The sequence below is a fragment of the Acyrthosiphon pisum genome, chromosome A1 (genome assembly GCF_005508785.2).
Source record: "Acyrthosiphon pisum isolate AL4f chromosome A1, pea_aphid_22Mar2018_4r6ur, whole genome shotgun sequence".
Classification (NCBI taxonomy): domain Eukaryota; kingdom Metazoa; phylum Arthropoda; class Insecta; order Hemiptera; family Aphididae; genus Acyrthosiphon; species Acyrthosiphon pisum.
In genome coordinates, this window is record NC_042494.1 from 12,450,239 (window position 1) to 12,469,533 (window position 19,295).

The 19,295-nt window shown below is 28.2% G+C and overlaps 1 protein-coding gene across 5 annotated transcripts in view; it reads left to right on the forward strand.

Annotated features, from left to right (window-relative positions):
- Positions 1-19,295, forward strand: part of LOC100167253 (filamin-A) — a 28,391-nt gene that overhangs the window by 8,364 nt on the left and 732 nt on the right. For 2 of the 5 annotated variants that reach the window (XM_016809460.2, XM_016809461.2), the window contains exons 18-42: positions 10,094-10,252; positions 10,360-10,584; positions 11,076-11,243; positions 11,328-11,474; positions 11,541-11,759; positions 11,830-12,003; positions 12,093-12,236; positions 13,858-14,079; positions 14,139-14,306; positions 14,488-14,709; positions 14,804-14,941; positions 14,999-15,172; positions 15,255-15,485; positions 15,568-15,680; positions 15,735-15,948; positions 16,034-16,207; positions 16,285-16,506; positions 16,572-16,997; positions 17,068-17,214; positions 17,276-17,872; positions 17,941-18,222; positions 18,294-18,432; positions 18,504-18,646; positions 18,736-18,870; positions 19,101-19,283. In XM_016809460.2, the coding sequence (XP_016664949.1) occupies positions 10,094-10,252; positions 10,360-10,584; positions 11,076-11,243; positions 11,328-11,474; positions 11,541-11,759; positions 11,830-12,003; positions 12,093-12,236; positions 13,858-14,079; positions 14,139-14,306; positions 14,488-14,709; positions 14,804-14,941; positions 14,999-15,172; positions 15,255-15,485; positions 15,568-15,680; positions 15,735-15,948; positions 16,034-16,207; positions 16,285-16,506; positions 16,572-16,997; positions 17,068-17,214; positions 17,276-17,872; positions 17,941-18,222; positions 18,294-18,432; positions 18,504-18,646; positions 18,736-18,870; positions 19,101-19,283 (5,166 nt within the window). Of the gene's footprint in view, positions 1-7,643; positions 7,813-10,093; positions 10,253-10,359; positions 10,585-11,075; positions 11,244-11,327; positions 11,475-11,540; positions 11,760-11,829; positions 12,004-12,092; positions 12,237-12,357; positions 12,485-13,857; positions 14,080-14,138; positions 14,307-14,487; positions 14,710-14,803; positions 14,942-14,998; positions 15,173-15,254; positions 15,486-15,567; positions 15,681-15,734; positions 15,949-16,033; positions 16,208-16,284; positions 16,507-16,571; positions 16,998-17,067; positions 17,215-17,275; positions 17,873-17,940; positions 18,223-18,293; positions 18,433-18,503; positions 18,647-18,735; positions 18,871-19,100; positions 19,284-19,295 lie in introns of those variants that run through there. The other 3 variants (XM_016809463.2, XM_001946884.5, XM_016809465.2) reach the window with 3 other exon arrangements.

Consider the following 19,295-nt stretch of genomic DNA (forward strand, 5'->3'; position numbering starts at 1 on the left):
CCCAAGTCAAAAGTTGAAATTGCGCCTATGGGCGTCAGTCTTGTAAAGAATACTTTTATTTTGTATTCGGAAACGTATTCAAATAAATTAGTGTAAAAGTTTTCCGAATACATAATATTCAAAAAATTTATTCCTCCCGTTAATATTTATCAGTTTTGGAATGATGTTAATAGAATTAACGTGGGTCAATCATATTTCATTCAAAGAGAAAAACTATTGTTTTTGACTTAAAATGTGCCGATTTTTAATAGAAAAATATGTTTCGTCACAAATTGAAACTATTTTCTTTAGTTTAAAAAAATGATTTTTTAATGAATAAAAAAATACAAATAAAGTTATTCAGAATACGTATTTAAGTATTTTTTTTAAAAAGTATTCATAAAATTATTCGAATAAAAAAAGGTGGACAAGTGGGTGTCGCACTACTTGCACTGCTGTACAGTACAGTTAGTTGTAGGCTACAAGTGACCAGTGGGTCACTATAATCGTAATTGATGGTGTTAAATTTGAATTCAATGAAATAATATCATTGTACCTATATAAAAAGAACGATTCTAAGCGAAGATGGTCAGTATTACTAAGTATATATATTTAATGATATTATTGTGATTAAAGTAATTTATATATAACCTATTTATATGGAACCTTGTTTTAAATTTTCAATCCTTTATAGCTATAAAAGTTGAACATTTTATACATTTTTAACTACTGAATAATTTGTAAATTTTCAATTTGATAGATTTCGTCAAAATTTGAACTTTAAATGCTTATAAAAAAAAAATTGTGTATATGTATTTTTAATATTTTTCAACTGATATTGTAACAATATATCAGGAGCCTTGTATTAAATTTCCAAGCTTTTGGCCCTACAAATAAAACTATATTGATATTTATAGAAAAAAAAACTAAAAAAATTGAAATTTGAAATTGTCTGTTAATACATAATAGCTCAAAACAAGTCAAAATATTTTTAAAATTTATGGTGTATAGAAAATGAGAATATAAACATTCAAAAAACATGTAAAATGTTTGTTATATTATTTGGTTCAAATGATCCTATCATCTAATAAAATTGCATTCTTCTGGGTTCCTTTATGGAAAATTGTTTGATTATAGGACAAAATAAATATTAAATATAATATACCTACAAGATGATACCTATTTTAAATGTAGGACAACTGCATTATTTCTAAAACAATTAACATTTTTGAAAACATTATTTTTACACAATTCGATGATATTACAAAACAAAATTGTCCAATATGTATACCTTTACTTATATTTTAATTACATATTATAAACAATTAATATTGAACGAGTATAATTAATTAGTTATAAGTATTTAAAGTTAAGATAAGCTGAATAGTGGACCTACATATTACAATGGTCTAAATTGAAATACTTATTATTATTATTATTATAACTTTCAATTGTCATTATCGATATGATCCTGAAAATGTTCCGCTTGATTATAAAATTAATATAAATGGCAAGTGAGTACTGATCTGCTGTTCATCAGGTGTCGAGTACTCGAGTGGGTGATTGTAATGTGGTAGTCTACAACTGTCACCAGTAAATATGTCCAAAATCATGCGTCCATGGTGATAATGTCCGTAATAAAAAAAAACAGAGTATCGAAATTGAATAAAAGAGAAACATAAATTAGTTTATTAATTTGTGTTAATTAATTAAAGTAGGCCAAAGAGAAATTGGACTACAATCAGAAAAAATGTGTGTTAATTTGCAAGAAAAATAAAAAAAATGTAGGTATAGTATGTACTATGTAGAGCAGAGATTCCCAAACTTTTTATTGTATGACCCATTTTGAGAATTTTTTAAAATTTGGCGACCCACAATACATTGAATGACCTTTTTTTTTAGGTATTTAGGTATTTAGGTACTTACTAACACTAATTTGTTTCAGATAAATCGCTTTCTTTTCAATAGGTATAACTATTAATCTGTTTGATACGGTGCTGTAAACTCGAAATCGTCAATCTCGCAGATAACGATTAACGATAAACTGTATTTGAACTTTGAACATCAACGAAAAATATGTATTATATCAAATTATAGCGCGACCCACCAAAAATATAATCGCGACCCACAGTTTGGGAACCTCTGATGTAGAGTATATAAATAAATAATAACGAAAAAAGTATGGACATTTGTTTAAATGTTTGTCATTGTCCATTGACTTTTATAAATTCTAAGTGGGTAATTTACAACTTTTAATACCTAATATTAATAATCCGACTTATGAAAAAAAACAAATATTAGGTAGTTGTTTGTTTTAAAAATATAAATCTATGTTATAAATATATCACAACAAAAACCCTTCGTAAACTACGTGTAAAAATGGCTAAAACAAATATAAGATCTCTAAGCACTATAAAGATGTGATATCATAAATAAATGCTAAGTATATTGAATTTAAGTAATATATAACTTATTTTTTTTCAATAATTTATTTTCTTGTCAAGGAATTGTTTCTTGAAACAAATTGTGATGAACAAAATAAAAGGCGAAGTATAATATTTTAAAATATAACTTTTTATTATCTTAAAAATATTATTACAATAAATATTCATATAGGTACCATTCTCAATAATTCCTCAGCAAGTAAATAAATTATTAAAACAAAATAAGTTTACTTAAAAGTTAAATTACATATACTTAGTATTTATTCATGGTATCACATCTTTATAGTGCTTATATTTTTTTTACTTAGCCATTTTTACATGTAGTTTACGAAGGGTTTTTGTTGCGATATCACTAATTTGTATCACCAATGCAAATAATGATAATGTATCTATATTTTTATCTAGATACCTATATATTATACATATTTAGTATATTTTATAAAGTATGGCGTAAAGTACGGACAACAATTTTTTGTGTGAATATTGAGTATATATAGAGTATTTACACAATAATCTATAAGAACAGTAATATTGTTTATAGTACGGTAATTTTGTCACATCTTCCACGATGACTAGATAACAAACAAGCAACGCTGATGCGATGACGACGACAAAGGCTACCGTGATTCTGAATTTAATATAAATTTCCATCAAAAAGTTTGCACTTTTTGATTTATAACTTAATTTCTAAACGTACGATTTTCATAATTTTCACAAAAGCACATTCTACACAATATTTCTGATGTTTGGGAGTTAATTGATGCATTATAAAATTAGTTATTTCGTATAAAAAATTTACCTATATTTTACACAATTTAAATAGGCAACTCCTGCTTCGATAGACAACTATATCTATAACTATACACACACCGTCGTGCAGTTATTATTTTTTTTTACTTAGCTCGCGCCCCGACCGTGTCGCTGGATTTTGAATTAGATTTATCACACATAATTACATAAACAATCTATTTCATCCGTATATATTTATCCAATTTTTGATTATAAAAAATTTTGCCAAAGACAGGTTATTTTGGACAATTTTACACCGAAGATTTTTATTGTGAACATTTTACCAAGATTTCTGTAATGGATGATGTATTATTGACTTAATAGACTTACTGTGTTAAATGTATTAATATTATGATATCATTGCGTATACGAAAAACTCTGTTAGCCTATATTACCAAGTATAATTTATGACATTATTGCTGGTAGTTTAACTACTAGTAAATAGTAATGCAGTAGGTTGAATACATTTTTGCCGAAAACCTTGAATTTGAAAATCTAATTGTGTGTATGAAATACAATATAATATAGGTACAATGTATATATATACTTTAAAAGTTTCAATGTACGATCAATATTTTTAAATTACAACAAATAAATAACTAATTTCATCCAAATTCTAACTTAAAATATCTATAAAAAAAAACTGTGTTTATATACCTACTTTTAAAAAACGTACTTATTATATTTTCAACATTTTTGTTTAAGTGAACAATTTTAATTTTTAATTAACATTTATAAAAAGAAAAATTGTAATTGTCAAGTTTCTATATAAATAGCTCAAAAATAGTCAAAATATTTTTAAAATTTCTTCTTGTATGGAAAACGCAACCATATAAATATTTAGATAAGTATCTACGGTTACTTGTTTTTGAGTTATTACAAAAAATAAGATCAATTTTGTCGAAAACTGGTTTTGCATAAAAATTATTTTTTTGCTTTTCCCGACGCTTAAAAGTATTAATTAATTCCAATTTGCTACCAAAAACTACCTCCAAAGTTGAAAGTCAAGCCTTTTTTTTACTACTTTCATTTATGATGTCATGTTATTATGTTGTTATTAAAAAAAGTAAACTACGTATTTTAAAAGATAATGGTAAAAAGTTGTAAAAAATGTTGTTTTATAATGTCATAATATAATGTGAGTTTTTAAAACGATTAGTGTTTTTTAAAGAATCACTGTTTAGTGTATAGTAGGTAGCCTGGTAGCTACTGAAAATACGTTTAAATTATTTTATTTTTCTAATTTCACAAAATATGTATGTGGCATATGCGTAGGTACATGCATTGGTGGAAATCAGGGGGAGGGTCTTGAGAGTATTTAGCCCCCCCAAAAAAAGTCCATCGAGCCCCATCATTTCTTTTAGTTTTGTAGGATCGAAGCCCCTCGCTCACATTGATGTTGATAATGTTAGCGTCCTTGAAATTTTAATGGATATCCGCTTATGAGTACATGGGCGCTCGTAGGAAATTTATCAGGGAGTGGCATACTGAAATCAAATACTAAAATAAAGTACATTAAAAAAGTTTAAGCTCAAATTTGTGCGTATTTCAAACTTAGACGTATAAATATATCTGAGTAAGTCTATGGTTGCAAATAACATTATAAATTATCACTTACCTATCATTATCTATTATTATGCAACTATACCCTATACAGTTTAAACTTTAAAGTAAACTGCTTGATTTTTTAATATCAATAAATAATTTATGAAAATTGTTAATTGAGTGAGATAAATTCATAGGCGCAAATAGCGTTTGAGATTTTTTTTTTTGGGGGGGGGGGCTTAGCCCCTAAAGCCCCTCCCACTATTTGCGCCTATGACTCAGTTAATCATCATATAAAATAATTTTTGTATGTAATTATAATATAATTTATTTTAAAATATTAATCTATGTTAATTCTTTATACCTATATGTAGGATTTTTCACTCTTTTTATATCTTTTAAGCATATTTTCCTTCAACATTCTCAGGTCGGATATGTTTAAAATCATCTAGTACGTGATTTTATGAATCGGCCTTTTTATTACTGGCAATATGCTTTCCGGACCCGGTCCCAGTTTACATGTGCAGCCCATTCAATTTTCAATTGCTTACTAAATTCTTGCAAAAAACCAATTTTATTCGATACAAATATATTACAAGCCAAATATTGATTATTCGAATGCACATATTAAACAAAAATACCTACATAATATTTTGTATAGGTACACAGTTATAACAATAATAGTTTACACATTTTAGTATGCCAATATTAGATTAGGTTGATAGGCGTTAAAAGCAAATTCGAATATGAAGACATTTTTCTTAAGGCACAATTTCTCAAAATTTAATTTAAACATAATTACAGTATTTCACTTTTGGAAAAAATTATAAATTACTCTCTCACAACTCACAAGAACAACAAAATATCGACTAGCAAAAAAATACTATGTTTGAGTTGGGGGAAGTCATTTCGGTCTTTGGTGAATTGCGTTCCTCGCTTTTGCCGTAAACGACCACGAGACTAAAATACTTCATTTCACATCCTTGCCACACAATATATTAAATTACTATACATATTTTTACTTTTTTATTTTTAAATAGCTACGATAGATCTCCTATCTCGTAGATTCGCCTAACCTTTTCATACAACATCATGTGAGACTCAGACTAACATTGTGAGTGACAACCTACCTTCCGGCATGCAGCTTGTAGGTATTTGACGGTGATATTGAATTGAGTCCATGCTACTTTTTTGTGTTTGACAGTGATGTAGACAATAGACATGTAGTCCTACAAAAGTTAATGGTTACAGGCCTTAAGCACTGTAAAAATAACTTGGGGGGCTACACTCAACCTGCGTACCACAATATTCGTTAAGGGTAGGCGTAGGTGCATGCATAAAAATAAAATTACGAGGTGGGTCTACTACACCAATGTTTGAATTGAGTCTAGCTTATTATCTTAATATTTTTGAATTCAGTATACGTATAGATGACATGTTATAAACTTATAACTACCTATAAGCCGGTGGCGACCTATTGAACCTTTCACATTATAATTTATATTACACATAATAATAATAATTTTTAATTGATTGACCCTTTATACTTATTATTATAACGATTAAAAAAAAACATAACAGTGCATACAATTACACATAATTATTATTATTTTTAATATTTTTAAATTAATTGATTCTTTATACTTATTATTATAAATAAAAAAAAAACAGTGTAAGCAATTACACACATTTTTCCCGCTCAGGGAAAATCGCATTTATACTGTTAGATTAGCGAAAAAAGCAATTTTCCGTCGCTTTGACCTGGTATCGGACATAGGCGTGACAAAATTATTTTTGAACTTACGATTCAATAGACATGTTCATGATTCCAATATGTCTTTCCAAACGAGGAATAGATTTCTTTTTTTTACCGTTTCATTATTTTTGTCAATTTTGTATTATTTGTTTATTTTCCAATAAATTTTACTGGTGACTACCAAGATTTACCTATCTTAATTATTATTTCTGAGGTTCTGTTAATGAACGGTCTCTACTTCACGTTATTCATGTTTTGTATATTTTTCTATATTATCCTTATTACTTATTGTTTCTTATTGTAAACAGATTGAATATATTTAAATAAAAAAAAAATATTATAAATAAATATAACTTTTTTGATGCATAAGTATAACGGTGCATACTTCATTTTCGATTTATCGTTTTTCTGATTTTTGCTAATAAGGTTGATTAAATTAGCGTAAATCCGTACCCAATAATCAATAACTTATACGGCTTGAAACGATGTCACGATGACTAAATACCAAAAAGTGCAAGTAGAAATTCCGATTCTATGATTGTGAGTTCCATTTACGATTCGTCGATTCACAATATTATGGCGTTATTCGGGTTATAATATTTTTATAGTAGGTAGTAACATGTTATGAATATTGTGGACATCATATTTTAAATTCTTGGAGGGAAATTCGATGCCGGAAGACATTCCAGTTGGCGCGCCTGTGTCTTTGGAATTTCTCATAGCCATCGATAGTTGTGCGCCGTACACCCACAAGGATCGTCGATTTACAGAGAACTGATGTAGATACTACCCGCGCACAATTATTTTGTATACACGTATATTATATTATATTCCACATTCACACCCAAATAGGGGTGTTACGTATTATTATTAAATTAAAGTTATAATTAATAACACGGGTGACGTGCATTACGCGTGGAAATTGTTTTAGGCTTTATGAATGATGTGAATATTATCTTAAAATACTCTTCTAGCCGTTCCAATAGCGCGTCTTGTAAATCGGTAAACGCAAATATCGTGTCGATGAATATATCGATATTTTTATCATGTACACGTCAAACTAGTAGATGCAACAAGTCGGTGGTTTATTTATCGTGATTAGTAGTAGTGTGTATGGTTCGTTTTGTATTTATTGTTTTTTTTTTTAGGTTTCTATTCGTAATTAATTTTTTTTTTCCTAGTTCGTGTTTTTAGTTTAAATATTAGTAAAATGTTTTTTAATTCGCGTTATTGTGTACTGTCTCGATACATTGCTCAAAGTGAAATGAAGAAGGATTATTCGCTGAAGTTTATATAAAAGTAATGTTTAATTTTTTTTACTCACAGCCCATAGCCTGGTGTTAGGTAAAATAGGTAGTACTCATTGATGTTAAATTTGAACAATATGACTAATTAAATCTGGCTAGAAATGTATAGGTATTCAGTTACTAGTTTGTTCACCAAAATATTTGTTTTAAAAATTTGATTCATCATTTTTGTTCTGATATTGACATACTACATACATGATACAACTTTTTTTTTGTAGGGTCCTAATGAAGGTACAACTATAGGTATCATGATTAGCTATTAAATTTATACTATTCAAGGAGGTTTTAATCGTGCTTAATCTTAAAATATTGTGTTGTATGCACATAGTATTTGCTATCAGGAATACTAATACTTTAAAAAACAAATGTATTACCTCGAAACCGTATTATTAATTCTTTCATTTTAAAATTTAATTAATAATTAGAATAAATACCCACACATTTCAATATACATAGTATGTGAAAGATGTACTATAGATAAATACCTAATTCAAATAATATAAAAGAAATCTTTACTTGCTCATTAAACAAAATCTACTTTCTAAACTGAAATAATTTGACTGAAATATTATTAAAGAACATACATTTGTCATGGAGTGTAACATTTGCATAATTTCTGAATTTTAGTATTTAAGAAATGTATTATTTATAAAATACAAATTACATCTTTTAAATATTTATTTTCCATTTAAATATAGGTATAAGTGTATAACTTTATAAGGTATGATTCAGTTAACTAATTTGTATAATAATAATCTAAATTAAAATTTGTATATTAACTATAGTAATGTTATAAAATGTACTACGTTTACTAAAGTAATATAAAAATAACTATAATAATAGTGTTTATTAGTTTATTATTCATATAGAATTTAATAGAATTGCACCTATACATTTAAGAGTTTATAATTTTTATTTATTTATTAATATTTTTATAAATTAATCAATATTTCAAACTTGGTAGAAGTTTGTACATCTTTAAATTTTGGATACCTATTACTATAAATTTGAATGTTTATAATTTAGTTGTTTTTATATAAAGTTGTACCTTTTTACTACATTAGTTCATATTCATATTGTTTGTTACTTGGATAAACAAATATTATATTTAAATATACAATAAATTATTAAACTACCGGGTGATTCTTTTATCACCGAACACTCATTATTTCAAAAAGTCTAAATTTTTTTGAAAATATTATTTTACATAATTTCAAGTCGTTTAAAAATATAATTTTTTAAGAAAAATGTTGTTTTATAAATGACTTGAAACTATGTAAAATAATATTTTCAAAAAATTTAGACTGAAATAATGAGTGTTCAATGATAAAAGAAGCACCTGGTATATAAATACTTTCCATATTTAACTTAAGAGTTTTTTTACAAAATAATTAGGTATATTTTTATTCAACTGATTTAATGCTATACATTTCTGACCCAACTATTAGAAAATTCTTAAGGTGTTCACTGTTCATGTTTTGTAATGTGAATCATCAATTCAGATACACTCCCACGTGTTTTTTTTTAATAAGATGTGTTGCCATAATGATTTTGAATTATTCATTTTCAAATTGAAATCTAACCATTATATTTTGTGTGCTCATTTATATTACTTGATTCTAATACAACAAAGACATACCTAATGTTTTCACTACAGTAAATTATGAACCATACTTGGTGATCCTACTGGATCAACACATTATTTTTAATTACTTGTAAAAAAAAAGTAATAAGAATAATAATTGATCAGAATCATTATGTTATTTTCATTTAACATACTACTATATTAGGTACTTTTTCCTTTCATATTTGAAAACATATTCACAATTCAATAAGTAGGTATTAAATAAATTATGTTAATTTTAAATGTAATTGGTTATTATTGATTTTTCGTATGAAAATATAATATATTTTATTCATGTTCTAATACCCATAAAAATTATTCTGTACACTATAAATTATAAATTATAATAGTATTGTACAATTAATAATTTAATGATTTTGAGATCTTGTGAATTTACTGTTATGTATTTTAATTATTTTAATTAATAGTAGATATAATTAAGATTAAGATTTAGGTTATTGTTTTTTTTTAAATACTATAAAATAATGTATTATATTTTAAATTGTGTATGTAATTTAACGCCTCGGTTACTTAAATAATTAATAAGTTTATAATAGAGGTTCGGTACTGCATAACTATATTTATATAGAAAAAAAAACGATTCTTATTATTATTGATGTACCTAATTAACTAATTTATTTATTTATAGGGAGTCCCTGGGAAGTAACAATCATGAGTGGAGGATCATATAGTCCAAAATTAAGCGTCCTTGGAGATGCTGTAAAATTAGTACCTGTTGATTCAGTAGCAATATTTCAAATAAGTGCTATTGGTTTTCATCGAGAAGATATACAAGTTAATGTATTAAGTATGTTAATGTAGTTTAATACTGACCTTTTTTTTTTTTAAAATATGTTAAATTTATACTTAACACATTACTTTAGATCTACTAAATGTGTCTTACATATTTTTAAGGTCCAACCAAACGTAATATACAAGCTAAAATTATAAATGAAGGAGGAAATGGAATATTTAGATTAGAATTCATTGTGGTTGAAGTGGGAACACATTTAGTTGATGTTAGTGTGGCTGGCCATAAACTTGGAACTGGTACACTATTAGCTAAAGGATACAATTCAGCCCTGATAAGAGTGACTGATGTTTCTGATGCTGTTGTTGGTCAACCTTGTCAATTCAGAGGTTAGTTTAAGAGAATATGTTATAATAATTCTCATTTATTTTGGTATCATAACACATAAAACAAATGTTTAACATAGTATATCGTAAAGTGGTGTATTTAGAGTTTTTTTAGGAAGGGAGGGGATGTGTATTTAACCATAACTCATTAACTCCATCTTCTCGTCAAAAACATTGTTTGAGCTATGATTCCACTTTTTAGTTTTAATACATTTACTAACTGAGCATGAGAGTTTTAAATATTTAATGACTTTTAGTTAATTATACAAATGTACTTCTCTGTTTATTATACTATATTGTGTTTTCTTTAATTTTTCTAATAAATATACATTTAATCAATTTATGGTATAAAGCCTACAGCTTTGAAACTATGGAATGTGCCTAATTTTTCTATTGTTTGTTTTCAATAAAATGTTTCTTCATAGATCAATTAACTAATTTTTTTTTTAAATAATTAGTATCAATTAATATATTTATATTTTTTTTCATTATAGTTGATGCTAGTGATGCTGGTGAAGGCCAATTGGAAATATCGATTAATGAAGGAGAAGTACCAAATCATGTGACTGTAGTTGGAGGTGGAAGATGTTTAGTATCTTTTACACCTGAACATGTTAAACCTCATATGATTGATATAAAATTTAACAGTGAAACTGTAATAGGTAAAAATAAATTTAAATTATAAAAAAAAAGTAATAATGATTTAGTATAGGAAATTTTAATATTTGTTAATAATTTATTTAAAGGATGTCCATTTGTATGCTCGGTATCTGACACTAGTCGTGTGTCTGTTAATTTATCTCGTTTGGAGTTGATACCTGTTAACCAAGTAGCAAAATTTCATATGATGGTTGATAATTCAGCTTCAGCTGAATTGTCTGTGTCTGTAACTGGTAAGTATTATTTGTTTTATTATTTTATTAATGATCTTTATAATAATTATTTTTCTTTAATTTTAGGACCAACTACTGAACTTCCAGTTAAAGTCACAGGAAATGTAAATGTAGGTTTCACTGCTGAGTTTACACCACTCCAAGTTGGAGCTCATTCAATATCAGTTGAATACAATGGACATGCTGTTAATGGTACTCCCTATGTGGCTAAAGCTTATGATTCAAGTAAAGTTTTAGTTGGACATGTGCCTAAGGGTCATGTTGGAAATACATTCCAATTCACTGGTATAATTAAAAACTACTTACTTTAAATATTATGTATTGTATTATGGTTAATATTTAATATTTTGTGTAGTTGATGCTAGTGAAGCAGGTGAAGGCAATTTAGAAATCACTATATCAGCCAGAGGAGCGAATATTCCCACTCAAGTACATCCACAAGGCAATGCTAAATTTGCTGTTAGTTTTCTCCCACTTCAGCCTACTGATCATGTTATTACTATCCATTTCAATAAGGAACCAGTCCCAGGTTAGATACATTTAAAAATGCGTACTAATAACAAACTAAATTTTACTATACAATTATTTGCTTTAAATTCATAATTATGTTTGTTTTAGGGTCTCCTTTTATTGCTCATGTTGAGGGAGATTTACCGCTAGTTAGTGGTACTTCACTGACTAGTGCTCCTGTCTCAACTACTTCTCATTTCACTATGAGCAATGTATCTGGATCATTGGATGACATTGAAGTTAATGTTGAGGGTAAGTTATCAAATCAGATATTAACTTTGGAATTTTTTCATTCTATATATTTGCCTCAGCACGACTGTATGGAATTTCAATTAAAGCTTGTCTACAAGTTTGTGTGTCTATATTTTTACAGGTGGGCGATATCAAAAATCTCGATTATACTGATACTTCTCTCTTTTATTAATAACAAACTTAAAAAAAATTTTTATCAGCAATTAACGCTAATATTTTAATTTGGTGGTAGACCTTCAAATGTAATGCAATGAAATAAAATTAATCATATATGTAAATTTAATCTATAAAATAAATTAAAGAGCTATTACTTAATACAGGTTATATTAAAATACAAAATAAAAAAATTTGGTAGAAAGTAGTACTTTTTAAAAGTCTATCTTGTGGAAATATTTCTATTATTACATTATTAGGCAACTCATTTAGTATTTGAGAAAACAATAAAATATTTGTTTATCTGCTGAATTTTAAACAATTGTATTTTATTATTAGATAAAAATATCAATGAGAATAATTAAATAGAGTTTTTATGTTGCATAACATAATTCTAATAGAACTCTTTTTGCATAAGTTCATATTTTTATCATTTTTTTATTACTTAATGTTATTGTTTAGGAATATCTTCACACAAGCATGCCTGCAGGCTAAAATCCCACCCGGGATAAGCATTACTTACAATCTAAAAATAGTTACAGTGATATTGATATTAAAGTAAATGTAGTAAAAAATGTCCTGGGGAGGATTGCCTCTGCCAACCCTCCCCCCTCTTGGGCCCCCTTGTCTTCATATTAGTAATACTTTTGATCTTATTTACACAAATCCACTTTGATAAAATAATTGCATGGCCAATAAAGATGTTTTTACGAGGTATTTTTAACTTGCATTAATAATTGTGTTACATATTTTAACTCATTTAAATCTTAATTTTGGAAAAGTTAATACAGTAGGTATTATAAAATATTTTAAAAGTGGAAAAGTTAACAAATTCTAATTTTATTAGTTTCATTTAAATGTTGAATAGTATTTGTAAGTTAAAAATTATTCATTATACGCTGTATATTCTGTTGAGCTTGTAAATTTATTGATATACAGAGTCGTCTGTTGTCTAATTATGCATAATATCTACTTATTTATTGGAAAATATTTATCAAATTTTACTAACTTTAGTTTAATTTAGCAATTCTACTTATTGAAATGCTATTTTTTCTTTTAGTATAATTTTTTTCTAAATTTTTTTTAATCTTAGTAATTCTAATTTAATATTATTAATCTTAGTTTAATTGATTTCTAATACAGAAAAATTGAAAAAAATGTATGTATTATACAAAGCACAAAAAAAATGTATTTTTGAAAAGTAATTTCTCTTTAGTATTAATTTTTTGTATATTTTGGTGGTAATATTTTTATTAAATACATTTTAACAACATAAACAAATTGATTTGTGCTTTATGCACATTAAACATTAAATAATTACATTTTATTACCTTTTTATGTTACATATTTTTTTTTGATTTGAAGCATTATTTTACTTTATAGTTTCAACATTATAAAATTTTTGTTTAATGCTTATGCGCTTTTCTTATTCAAATAATGTTACTAACACTAATGAAGGATTATATAGGTCCTAACGGGTCGGCAGTTCCTGCCCAAGTAAAAGAATCTGGTTCACAATCATATAAAATTGAGTTCTGTCCTAAAATTGTCGGCGAACATAAAATTGCTGTTAGTTATCTTCGAACTCCAGTTGCTGGATCTCCATTTAGTTGCAAAGTGTATGATATCAAAGCTATTAAAGTGAAATCAGTACCTAAGGGCACTGTTGGACAACAAGTCACTTTTATTGGTAAATATATATAATTTTATAATATTAAGTAGTAAATATATCTATCTGGGAAATTTTAGTTGAAACTAGTCAAGCGGGTCCAGGCAATTTAGAAGTTACAGTAAATGGCGGTCGAGTGCCAACTTCTGCTCAAGCTCAAGGGCCACATACTTATGCTATATCATTTACACCTCGTCAACCAACTGTCCATACTGTACATTTACGTTTTAATAACCATGATGTACCAGGTAAAGTAAAGTTTAAAAATTGTATATATAGTTTGTTATAAACTCATAAACATCTGACATTATCAAAAATAAAATTATTTGTTGTATGTAACTAATGATAGAAAAGCTTAAATTGATTTCAAAAATATTTTTTTTATATTTCATGCGACGATTTGATAAATATAAGCAATTTTCCTTTCAGGTTCACCATTTACTTGCTCTGTTTCTGAAGCTGCTAGAGTGGTTGTCTGGTCAGCTACCGAAGATAAAGTTGCTGTCGGTAAAATAGCGTCATTTGCTGTTCAATGCGAAAGTAGTCCTCAAGTACAAGTTCTAGCACCTCTTAGGCATTCTTTACCTGTTACTCTTATACCTGCTACTCAACCATCAACTCACAATGTTCAATTTACTCCTGTTGATGTTGGTAAGTTTATATCATGTTTTCCAATAATTAATGTCATTAATTTCATTGTTATTATTATGTATAATAGCATTATGATATATTTTACTTAAATTAGGTGACCATAGTGTTGAAGTTAAAGTAGATGGTATACACGTTGAAGGCAGTCCGTTTTTAGTTAAAGCTTATGATGCTTCTAAAGTTCGCGTTACAGATATTAACACAGGATTTGTGGGAAAACCTGTCAATTTTAATAGTAAGAATATATTATCTTTTTATGATGTAAAAGAAGCTAAAATGTCTGTTATTTTAGTTAATGCTAGTGAAGCTGGTGCTGGTAATTTAGAAATTATAGTATCAGTGAATGGAGTTAATGTACCAAATTATGTTCAATCTGAAGGAAATGCTAAGTTCCGTGTTAATTTTAAGCCGCGAGATGCTGCTCCCCATAGTCTGAGTGTACGTTTCAATGGTGAACCTATTCCAGGTAATATAATATGTTTATAATACATTATATAATATTTAAAATGTATTAAAAATAATTGTTTAATTAATTATTTATCATACAGGGTCTCCATTGACTTGCAGAGTATTGGATATTGATCAAGTTGCAGTAACCGGAAATGGTGTTCGCTATTGTGCCATAAAAAAGACAGCAGACATTAAAATAGAAAGTCCTGATATATCCAACGATACAAATTTCAAAGTAAATGTCTTTTCACCATCTGGACAACTGGTTGATGTTAAAACAAGCATCATGGCCAATGCCATTGGAGCATATTATACACCAAATGAAATTGGTAACCATTAATGTCAACCTATTATATGAACAAAGAAAATATTGTATAAAATATAGTTTATAATTAATCAAACCATTTCCAGGAAGACATATGATAGAAGTGTTTATAGAAGATCAGCCAGTCGATGGTAGCCCATTTGCTTGTAATGCTTATAATATAAATAATATAAAAGTTACAGGACTTGATAGTGCCAAAGTAAGTTTTTTACAGATAACATGATATAGTTTATTTTTATACATGGACTCATAGAATATTTTTACAAAGGCTAGTAAACCAGTTACCTTCAGTGTAGATGCTACAGAAGCTGGAGAAGGCACATTGGAATTGGTGGTTAGCAGTCAAAAAGGCACAGTTAAAGCAGAAGTAGTTGCATGTTCTAGAGGGTTATATGATGTGACATTTGTCCCTCATAATGCAATACCACATTTTGTTAATATTACATTTAATGATGAAATTGTACCGGGTAAATAATAACTTTAAATAAGAATTTATATTTGCATTTTAAGTTGAAAGTTGTAATATTATTTAAATTATTTTTAAATTTACAGGAAGTCCGTACAGCTGTGATGTTATTGATTTAAATGGAGTTAAGAAAGGAGTATCTGGTTCTTCAATAACTGCATACGGAGAAGGATTACAACGAGTAAAACTTGGTTATCCAGCTCGTTTTGACATTAATCCACACATTGCTGATCATGGATCCATTAGTGTAATCGTAAAAGGTTGGCTTTTTATATTGAAAAAAGACCTATTTTAAACATTAATAATGGTGCTATATTTAAATTAATTTTGAAATTAGATCCTGACAATAAGACTTTACCTGTTAATTTACACAAACATGATAGTGGGCTATATCGGGTAACATATCGGCCAACTATTGTTGGTGTTCATATGGTAACAATTATGCATCGAAATCAGCCAATTACCAAACATCCTTGGAAAGTTCAAGTCATAGATTCTGAGTTAGTCATTGTTAGTGGACTCAATGAAGCTATTTGCAATAAACCAACATCATTTAAAGGTTAAAAAAAAAAAAAACTTTTGGTAACATACTGATTTATAATTTTTTGTATCTATGCTGTGTAGTTGATACAAGAAATGCTGGTAAAGGAGAGTTATGTGTGGCAATTAAAGCAGCTGGCCGTGATGTCAAACTAAAATCATCTGATGTAGAGTCTAATGGCATCTATCAAGTGTCATATCAGCCTATAATACCTGTACCCCACTACGTTCATGTGAAATATAATAATTTTAATGTAAATGGGTCACCGTTTATGGTGAATGTCCGAGAACAAAATCCATCTACATCAGCTGAACTTCGAGTTGTTGGTCTGGGACTTTACCAAGGTATTTCTAACAAAATGTCTACATTTATAATTGACAGTGCTGGTAAATCCAGTCATGAATTTGATGTTGTCATTACCGGAATGCAACATAGTGCTGTGCCAGCCCAATGTTATCAACACAAAAATGGTATGAACTTGATTGTTGAATTCACACCTCCTAAAGTTGGTGAGTATTTTCTTTATTTAATATTGTTATAATTAATTTTAACTATATTATTTATTTTATTATTATTCAGGACAGTATAATATTGATGTCACACACTTCGGTAAACATTTGAAAGGATCGCCATTCACCAGTTATGTACACGATGCTAGTAAAGTTAAAATCGACAGTCTTCCAGAGAAGAACAGTGCAGTTGTTCATAAACCAATGTCATTTAAATGTTAGTATGCAGTAGCATTTTTCTGAAATAGAATTTGATGAACTGTGTTTTCAACTTTCAGTATTACGGAAGAATGCTGGGTTAGCTGATTTTACAGTTACTTGTCTGGGTCCAGATAATGAGGATGTTCCAGTGGATTTAAAATTGTTCAATGAAGATATTGATGTAGTGGAAATAAACCCCACAGTTCCAGGAGATTATATTTTTAACATCTGTTATGGCAAAGATCATATAACTGAATCTCCTTTAAAAATGCATATAGCTGATCCAGGAGTACCTCGAGCCTGGGGTTCAGGTCTTGTTAAGGCTCTTAAAGATGTTTCAACAAAATTTTACATCTCAGCGCTGGGCACATCTTATCATGCTGTGCCTGTTGTTAATATTCGCAATGGAGCCGAAATAATACCTGTGACAATTAATCAATCTTCAAGTGGTCATGAAGGAGATTATGAAGTTTTATTCATTCCAAACCATACTGGTTTTTGTGATATAAACATTGTTTGGAATGGAAGACATGTTGGTGAATCACCATATAAATGTATGGTTGTCGATTTGACTAAAGTGTTAACAATTGGTGAATCAAATTTAAATAGCCGTATAATACTTGGAGTTAACACTCCTACAACATTGGAATTTGATACATCAGTTGCTGGTCCTGGTAAATACTATAAGTTTTGTTATGTTGTTATTTTAAATTAATTATAATTTTTATTATTTATATCGTAGGTGAGCTAGATGGTCATTTAGAAAGTCAAGGAGGAACAATTGTTCCAATAATGATTGATCACTCTGGTGATAATGTTAAATGTGTATTAACACCACACATATCCGGCCCGCATGCCCTGTATTTGAATTTTGCTGGACTTCCATTGCCAGGTTCTCCTTATCCTGCCTTAGTAGAAAGTGGCGCTGCTGGTGTGCGAGTATTACTATCTGGAAGTGGACTATCAACGGCTACTTGTGGTCAACAAGCAGAATTCATAATTGATGGATCACAAGCGGGACCTGGTATGTTAATACTATTGTATTTTCATCGGTTTTTTTTCAATTGTTATCATAATTTTATTATTTTATTTTAGGTAATCCTATAGTTACCTTAGCAGGCTCTAGGCATGAAATATCAGTCAATATCGAAAAAACAGGTGATAATGTGTATAGTGCTATATATACTCCCGTAAGCCCAGGGGCGTATTTATTAAATGTGCTTTGGGGTCACAGGTAAATAAATAGATCTATTTTCTTTATATAAATGTTTACGGTCTATAATAATATATATTTTCTCATTTCAGGCAAGTTAAAGGCTGTCCTTTAAAGGTTAATGTAACTGGTGTTTGTGATGCTAGTAAAGTTCTATGCACTGGAGATGGTCTTGGAATTGGTACAGTTGGAAAAGATATCAGAAGTTTTATTGATACACGAAGAGCTGGTCCAGGTATAAAATATAAGATATTTCATGTTTTTATGTTCATTATTTATAATATAAAATTATGTACCATTTATTAATGTACATGCATATTTCAGGAGAGTTAAGTGCTCACTGCATTGGACCTCATAAAGTTGCTTACTGTGAACTTTATGACCATGGAGATGGTACTTTCACATTGAATGTGAAACCACAAGAGTCGGGCAGACATACACTGACCGTTAAATATGCTGGTTAGTATAATAAATAATTTTAGGGGCATTTTATCATTTGAAATATATATGCATGATCATAATTGAAACCATTTGTATTAATTAATTATTATCACTCATATTTTATTGACACTAAGTATATAAAGGCTTTAAAATGTTAAATAATCTCAAGTATGTATATTTCTTTATAATATAAATAAACATTTTATAATAATTAAAGTGTATTGTGTATTGTGATACCAAAAATCTAGGTGAGGATGTACCAGGAAGTCCTTTTACTGTTCGAGTTAGTGGTGCACCAGATGCTAGTAAAGTTCGTGTGTACGGACCTGGCATTGAACACGGTGTTCTAGCAATTTTCCAAAGTAGGTTTATATGTGACACTCGTGGAGCTGGAGCTGGACAATTAACAGTCAGGGTTAGAGGCCCTAAAGGTTATTATACTT